This window comes from Xiphias gladius, chromosome 14, assembly GCF_016859285.1.
Source record: "Xiphias gladius isolate SHS-SW01 ecotype Sanya breed wild chromosome 14, ASM1685928v1, whole genome shotgun sequence".
NCBI classification, from domain to species: Eukaryota; Metazoa; Chordata; class Actinopteri; order Istiophoriformes; family Xiphiidae; genus Xiphias; species Xiphias gladius.
In genome coordinates, this window is record NC_053413.1 from 13,247,335 (window position 1) to 13,256,198 (window position 8,864).

The following is an 8,864-nucleotide window of genomic DNA, read 5'->3' on the forward strand; positions in this document are numbered from 1 at the left end:
ATCCAGCAACCGCACTGCTTGGTCACCACACATCATGTTTTATGAGAGCAAAAAGGGAGCACAAAGAGCTAGATAAGGGGGTCAAAGAGGATGAGCAAGAAAAAAGTACAAAACTAGAGAAAGAGAAAAAGAGATTGAGGGAGGGGGAGTCTGGAGGGTGTTGTTCATCATCTGTCTTGCTAGAAAGTACATTCTTCACAGCAATTTTTATATGCTATGTGGGCAGCTCAGTGACTGCCTCTCAATTTCGCTGCAGGCCCACTTCCGATTTCAAGCAGTACTTTGACGTTGAGTAGGAGATGTGTACCTGTGGAGGCGGAGGATGACGAAGCCATGCCAATCACCTGGCCAGGCTTGTCAACAATGATATAAGGGTTGTTGAGCACTGATGAAGAGCTCTGCTTGCTATGGACAGGGGTAGAGGTGGTGGGTGTGCGAGGCAGCGGGGAGTGGCTTGGGGTCGAGATTGGAGACCCTGTGGAGAAGGAAGTACACAGGATATTAGATGACTAATTTCTTTTAAGGCTTTTAAAAACTATTAACACGGAAAAAACTTCAATTACATAAATGCTTTGGGGCTTGTTGAGATTTAGCCCAAATAAAGCTTTACAGGACAGGTTATAAGAGTTGGGTGAATAAATATGATTTTAACTTTTGACACAAATAAATTTGTTTGACAGAAGCTCAGTCAAGACAATGATGCACAACCTTTGGTCACGGCCTCTGTTTTAAGAACCTTTATGCAAAATCATAAGTTACATGGGCTTTACTATGGGATCCCAAACTTTGTACACCTGCTTGGAAATGCAAATATATGATAAGTACTACATAACACATATGCATGCGTATGTACTGAATGTATTTGGTATACTCTGATCTCCATTTTTGTCAAACTTTGTGCCACTAACTGACCACTGTTGCCACTTTACTTGGTTGGCAGTTGCATTTATGGTGATTTGGCCAATTTATAAAACAAAATTAAATTGTCAAAGGGGTATTCTACAGAAACCATTTTTACAATATTTGCCTAGAACTGCAAATGTGTGCCTGGAGCAACTCATTAGAAGTATTGTTCATTTTATCCCTCCTGAGCATATTCCGAACAATTACTGCATTTTGAATAATACACAAAGTGAAGAATGAGCATCAATACTAGATAAAGTGTGCAAAATAAAAGAGACGGAACAATAGTATCAATATTAAAACTCTAACAAAGTTTAACATCAAGACAGGTAAGTGATTACTATCAGTATTTTTAAATTCATAAAATCAGAATTAAAAAAAATAAAAATAGGCTGTTATTTAGAAAATGATCAGTTGCAAGGATGTTGAGTAACTTAAACTTCTATTTTTTTTCCATATTGGAGAGAAACAATTCAATTTTTTTTTATGTATGAAAGAGGTGGAGTGCAAAGCGAGGACAAATCCTTTAGAGCTGCTGTTAAATGACCACTGTACGGAGACTGATACCTGAAACTATTTTGCAGCTCATGGTGATTGGTTGGAACGATTTCCCAGGAGACTCAGCAGGACTGGGTGGCTGTCCTTGTGGGACAATCTTACAGCTTGCTGTGATAGGCTGGAAGGCAGAGTTGCCATGGGAACCCAGGGTGACCCTGTCACTGGCTTTGGGTCGGGTTGGGGTGCGTTCACCGGCAGTGAGGCCTGAGCTATGGCCCCCTGTAAATCTCCCCATCTCTGCTTTGATGAAACCTGGGAGGAAATGGAATAGTATATTTCACAATATTGATATGAGCTATAGCTCATACCGATGTTACTTTACCCACTTTTGACCCAATTTTACTAGTGGTCAAAAACTACGGAGGGTACCTTTAGTTACTAAAATGTAAATACATGTACACTTTTTCATGATCATGTTTAAAAGACTAAGTGTTTCTGTTGGCATACCTTTGTCTACACCGGGATCATGTGACATGGGCGAACTAGTGCATCCATAACTTTGGCTCATGGAGGTGGCCGACATGGGGCTGGCTGCTCTTTGAGTCACCTTGGATGAAGAGGGCTGAGGGATGTAGTCTTCCCCAAGAGAGTTCCTATGGAGCTCCACATCAACCACCTGGAACAAATATAGCCCATCGTCAGAGGAAAGCTCTGAGAACAAGTCATGGAAGGAAACGAGCGAACATTTATTTAACTTACAGTTTCTGCCCCCAGTGTCTGCAGCCCAGTGTATGTTCTGTCCAGCTGTAGGAAAACAAAAGAGAGAAGAAAATAAAGACTTTTATGGTGTTTAGGTTACACAACAGAGGTAGTAAACTGGATAAATGAGTTATAATCACTATTACAACTAAAAGTTGCAAAGTCCCATATATTTTAAATACTGCCTAATAACAATGATCATAAAACTACAATAAAAACTCAGGAGGTTTTATAATATACTGGTACAACACAATACACTTGTTGCAATGCACTACTTTGCCAGTGTCCCTAAACTAGATCTGTTATTTTGCTTTGAAATACAGTCTTGCAGTTCATTGCCTTATGTTCAGTCTTTTGTCATTTAAGTTCAGTTTCTTTGTATCTTGTATCGTGGGTCACCGCCCCCTATGTACACACATTTTAAGAGAAAATTGAAGGGACAATAATTAATGTCATCATATAAAGGACATCATGCAAAACATTAGGATGTCTGTATGAGGCTGAGTTAAACTGCATATGGAAAAATACTGTATCTCAGTCTGAAGAAGAAAGTTAGTTGAGTGATGATGGGGTCTGACCTTTAGCTGATGGATGATGTCAATACGTTTGTTGCGAGGGTCTTTGAAGTGGATCTGGATCCTAACCGGAAACTCACCCCAACCGCGACGTGTTAAATGAAAGGGAGGCTCACTGAAAACAGACACATTCAAAAATCCTTATATAACTTCATTAAATACAAATATGGAGGAAAAGACTCTATAGAGGATGCATTACAATTAGTTTGCAAAAAAAATACTAAGCTCCCACCCTGGATTCTGACTCAGTGAGTTAAAAATCTCTTAAAATCATTGACTTAAAGATCTTTTCCCCCTTTGAAGCTTGGAGTTTTCATCCCTACATAACAGACACTAATCTGACAGCCTATATTAACAAAGGCATTTGTACGTACATGCACATTATGTGTCTATTCAGGTATACCCTATGAATGATGCATTTGTTTTTCCTTACTTTCATTCATCCCTTCATCTACATTCAGGCTGTGTCGAGAGTCATCAGAGAGCATTGGGCCTTGTATGGTTCACTGGGAATGAAGACTTGAGTCAGTCAGGGGGGAGCTTATGAGCGGCTGCTACAGCAACGTGAGCGCATTGTCAGCTGAAACAGCCAGCAGGCTGCAGCTCAGGATAAGGATTGCTGACTGATGAAAGAGATCACTTATTCAGAAGCCATGGGCAAACTTAAATCCTTTGCCACTTTTAGAGGATAGAAACTAGACATTTTAACCACAGAACTCGAGGCCACAAAAGTTCCGTTCCCTCTAAATGATGCCTAAATGAACTGTGCAACACTGATCTACACACCTTTTGGCAAAGGCAAGCCCTTAAAGATGGATGTTTTTCTAAAAGACTGTGCTGTGTGTATGATTTAGGTGTGCCCACTATTAGTCATGTTGATGTTGACGACTAGTCTGACTCATTATAAATGATGTTGCAGACTCCACCAAATGATGTGTGTGTACAATCTGAATAATGAATATCTCTTAGTTCTTAGTTTGCATAAATACCAATCACGTACAAATTTAGCAGAGTAGGTATCACCCAGAGAGGCGAATATTATTTTTTATTTTCAGCTATAACTGAAGAGGACTGGGCTGGATGAGCTACATCATCAAATATCCGCAAGGGGGCACTGTTTATTAAAGTATTTTCAAAATAGTCCGTTTACTGGTCGTAGGTGTTACACAATGAGAATATCAGCAGACTGTCTTTGCACTTCACAGTTGATCTGAAAGTTGTCCTGAATTAAACATCAGCTGATGATGAAGACAGTCTCTTATGCATCCAGGTTCTATTATCTAAAACTGTTTCCTTACTCCATTCCGTTTGGCAAGTGGTGCTTGGAAAGAGGTGGGGCAAACTACTGACCTAACATAATAATCTAAGGTTAGAAATAAACATTGTGTCTGTAGGCAACACAACACTTTGAGGGCAAATCTTATTGGAAAAAGGTTGTCCATGTTTCTCTAACTTCTGTTGTTGCTGGAAGTAACGGCATAAAAACACCACCCAAGCTCTAATCTCTACAACAAGAGAGGAGCCCTGCCTAGATCAGAAAATGTGTGCATGACTAAGGGGTGCTCACACACACTTTTCCGGTCTCAAATATATGCAGAAAAAAAGAGTGGTACAAACCTGACTTCCACTAGGTCATTGGGCTTGTAGCTGGGATGCAAGAAGAACCAGACTTTCTTTACAAAGTGGTCTATGCTGGGTTCCCTCCTTGAACCTCTGACATATACCATCCACTTATGTGTAGACTGGTCATTTTCTTCCCGCTTATCAGGGGGAATGTACCTGGGTGTAAGAGACAATAAGAAAAATAGCCAGAGGGAGTAAAGAGTTAGCCTCAGTAAACATGAGGAATAATGCATAAGGATTAGGATGTTTAAGATGATTAAAAAAACGCTATACAAGTAGCAAAACAAGGATATGTGATAGGCAGGTGGGAAGGCAAGAGTGTAAAGGAGCTGGTACTTTTTCTTTGTATTTCACAAAACCCACTCTGAAATGGAAAAGAGGGAAGAACAGAGGATTAAGGGAACACATACTTCATTGGTCACAGGCAAAAATTCATCTTAGATGAAAGAACATGATACATGAAATGCATTAAATTATATATTAGTTGGCATTCTAGATGAACGTAAACTCGTTAAATCCCATTTATCCTCTATTAACTACCTATGAAGGCTGTGTCAGGTTTAAGCCTTCTTATGTACAACTGTGCAGATTAGCACATGAGAAGTGACCATCCCTATTTAGCTCTCAGAGACACTTAGTGTGCACAAGACATAAATTAGGGTCAAAAGGTATTTTCAACCTTCATCTAGACTGGGCCTGTAACAAAACAGAATAATGGTTCAGGTCTTTATTACACTGTCATATGCAAGACAAATTCAACTGACAGGCTGGGCTTTAAAAACATTGAAATGTCCAGGTACAAAACTTTTGAGGGCGAGACCTACCTGTTAAGAGGAGCAGCAACTTAAAATCAAAACAACCACCCCTCAACTGTACAGTTAATCTACCGCTTTGCATTTCAAGAGAAAGTTAATTTTGGCTGCAAGGACCCAGGTCCAGGAAGTGAGCTGCATCTCACATTTACAACAACACTTTTAGGGCAACTACATGCCAAAAGCTGAAGCTAATTTATGGTTTATAACTCATTCATAGGTTTGACTTAATCCATAACTTTTCAATTCCTTTCTGAAAAGCTAAAACAGAACACCTACTACTATGTAGTTTCAGTGATATTACTATTTTTGACTAACACCAACTAATTTTTCTGAACAGCTCCTCGTTTTAACAAATGTAAATTTGGAGTATTGACAGATTTGCCATATACCATGTCTAAGGTTTTCAGAGAGACTGATGAAATACAAACTTTGATGTTATGGTTATGTGGCTCTGGAAAGGTTCCTTGTCCTCTAAATTAGAAAGACCCATGCAACAACATACTGAGTCAGAAAGATGACAGAGTGAGTCAAACTTATTCTTAGATTTGTTACGTACTTGGATACATTCCCCACTACAATTGTCTTCTTTGCGTACAGTCTAGAGGCTTCATCTCCGGTAGTGTGGTAGGTCACCCTCTGATCTGCTCCTAAAGACGATGGCACACCAAAAGTGTCCTACGACAAAGAATGGAGAATATAGAAGGCTTGATGAAAGATAAAAAGATGCAAGATTAAAGCTGATACCCACTTCACATTCAGCAAATAACCAATAACCCTGTTATGTCTGTCAGCTGAACTCACTATGCCTGTATTACGTCCAGGTCTGCGCTCCTGCCTGCTGCTGTCCTCTCTCCATGCTCCCTCTACATCCCTCTCAGCTCCCTCTCCTTGCTGTGAGAGGGACTCAGACTCAGAGTGGGCCAGGGAAGGAGTCTCAGAGCCTTGGTTGAGAGGGGAAGAGGAACGGGATGGGGACTCCAAGAACCGGCGGATGGCGGGATGGTTCAGCACTGCTGGGTCACTCTTAGAGGCATGCTGGGACACAGAGTACACAGTACTGGTTGTTGCCACCATACCTTAGAACAGCTGACAGCTGTGTATGAATATATGGAAACCCAGGATATGGAAATTTACCTCTGGGAGCTTTGTCATCCCAGCATTGGCATAGTAATTGGCAACAATGCATGCCCTTAGCTTGTCCATCATCCTCCTGGCTTCATTGAGTCGCTGCAAAACAATGAAAATGCAAGGAACCAAAATACTTTGTTTCATACTGCAAACATACAATGTCATGATTTACACTCTATATCAAAACTTTTTCCATCATACATTACTGATACGACACAAATGAAATGTAGTATTATGAAAAGAAGAAAAGACACTTGTATCTTCTTGTGTCACCCAGATACCTGACTTATCACGTCTATCTCATGCTCTTTGCTCTTCATCTCCAAAGAAAACTGTTCTCTGATGATGGTTTCAATCTTCTGTACTGCTGCTTCTCGGGCTGTTAATGTAGGAAGACAAGGGGAACAGATATTAAAAGACCAGGAAACAACTGAGTACTGTAAGGTCTTAGCTGTCACAACATGTAAAGCAGGCTTAGTGTCTCAGGGTTCAGAAGACGAACTTACCATTATGTTCAGCTGCTTTGTTTCTCTTACTATTTTGGACCAGCGAAATGTCCTCATAGTCAGGATCATTGCCTTCTATTTTCCTTTTAACTCCCGACATAGCTGCCTATAAAAACGAAAATAAAACAGCTAATATCAGCTAATTATATTCCTGCTCCTACGCCCAGTTGTGATTATACTTAGCATCGAGTTAGCCAGCTAGCACAGAAGCTGTCAGGCTACAGCTAATGCCAACAGCTAACTTTAGCATTGACTAGCTAGCCAGTTATGCTAATATAGGTTAGCAGACCCTGTACAACCTAGCATGTGGTTTACAACTGTTAGCCCATTTATTTTTAGAAAACAACAACCTTTAACTAAGCTATTTTACCAAAAATCATAAATGTTTCGCCAACGTATTGTGTCTCACGGCGTCTGCGTTAGAGAAATCCGTGCTTGTCGTCCGTCCAGCCGGCAACACTGTAACGGTAGCAACCGCTATCCTTATTTGCTAATTTAACTAGCGTTAGCTCACATTTGTAGACACCGATTCAATCCGTTTGAAATGCAGACTTACGAGGCTGCCCTGTACTGTGGAGCAACGTTTCTTTATGAGGCGTGTGTTTTAATTCAGTGAGAGCATATCCTTTGCGTTATGCTGTATCAATCTTGCACACTCGTGTTTGATAAATTGCTAAATCTCGAGGTGGACAAGTAGGGTAAGTAGTGGAGAGTTAGCTTTGCACTTTAGCAAAACAGCCACCAGGCACCGCTATTCTACTAAATCAATGGTGGCTCACTTTATGAATAAAAGGCATTATCGTCTTTCTGTAGTTTTGTTCACTGGAAAAGGGAAATATGATGATCAGAAACATAACCTGTTCTACAAGAATTTTGTGTTAACTGCCCAGGCAGGTGATAATAAACAAGAATTGAGATGACACGCCATCCTCTTTAATTCCATTACACAACTGAAATGATAATTAGAAACAACATCATTTCAAACAAACTGTATGGTCTGATGAGATAACAATACACAAATACCCTTCAGGTATTTTACTCCTCTGTTATCATTTCATGAGGAGTTTTTCTTAGGATTGATTAAGTGGAAATCCTTAGAGCCGTCAGATGATTATGGCAGAATTGTGACTACAAATGTGGCTTTCTTTCAGAACAACAATGCACATATGCATGGTTTTAAGCCAGGGTAGTACCTATGGCTATAGTAATACTACTATTAAATTAAACTGAATGTTTAAGCTTGGCAGCACTGTCAGGTAAATGCCATGAACTAGATAGAACGAAGGGGAACATGCTTCTGATGAGTACATTTTAGGGGATCAAGAATGGGATCAGTTCCACGTACCTTATCTTTATCTAGCTTTCTTAGAGCTTCATCACGCCTTACCATTCTCGCCTGAAAGAAGTTCACATTATCACTAGTAAATGGTTTGTTATGCACACAATTAAACAGAGGGTTAAAGAATTTTACAGTTGTTTCTAATACTGATACCTGTCCAAAAGTATTTACTATTACTTTTCAACTTCCTAGCAATAAATCAACCTCTTATTGCACTCAAATTTCTTTTAATGAAGCAGAGGGCATATATAATATGGTACTCTTTTTTTTTTAGAGGTAAAACAAGGGCCCATGCCTTTTCCAACCTTCTCAAATTAACCTCCACTCACAGAACAGAGACCTCTCTTGCAGTAGCCTAAAATTTAGCTGAATCTGAATCTGTTGTTCATCAGTGTATATCACTACATGATGTAGCATTTATTAAAAAGCAGTTCAGTTCACATTTTCTGTTAAATCTATCCTTTTTTTAAAGGCCAGATTTAAGCCTTATGCTGTACCGCAGTGCTATCTTCCTTATGAATTTATGCCTGCTTGTGTTTCTCACCAGGATGTGTATAGGTGTGAAGTGACAGTGTGCTGCCAGTGCCAAATGTCTTATGACCAAGATTAATGTATGCACAAACATTGTCTATGATATGCAGTGTTTTCTGTGTTTTCTGTGTTAATAAGAATCTAAGAGAAATATGTTTGTGGTTTTTATTAAACCAAATATGTGATA

General features: G+C 39.7%; 1 protein-coding gene across 4 annotated transcripts in view; it reads right to left on the reverse strand.

Annotated features, from left to right (window-relative positions):
• yeats2 (YEATS domain containing 2) overlaps positions 1 to 7,537 on the reverse strand; it is a 31,591-nt gene extending 24,054 nt beyond the window's left edge. For 2 of the 4 annotated variants that reach the window (XR_005708792.1, XM_040144131.1), the window contains exons 1-12: positions 7,364 to 7,537; positions 6,808 to 6,913; positions 6,583 to 6,680; positions 6,308 to 6,400; positions 5,975 to 6,208; positions 5,730 to 5,848; positions 4,353 to 4,514; positions 2,739 to 2,850; positions 2,161 to 2,205; positions 1,909 to 2,077; positions 1,471 to 1,713; positions 308 to 475 (exon numbers count right to left, since the gene is read on the reverse strand). Coding sequence is in view for 3 of the 4 variants with exons in the window: in XM_040144131.1 (XP_040000065.1) it covers positions 308 to 475; positions 1,471 to 1,713; positions 1,909 to 2,077; positions 2,161 to 2,205; positions 2,739 to 2,850; positions 4,353 to 4,514; positions 5,730 to 5,848; positions 5,975 to 6,208; positions 6,308 to 6,400; positions 6,583 to 6,680; positions 6,808 to 6,907 (1,543 nt within the window). In the remaining variant the exon portion in view is untranslated. The other 2 variants (XM_040144135.1, XM_040144134.1) reach the window with 2 other exon arrangements.
• Positions 7,538 to 8,864: the final 1,327 nt, after the last annotated feature.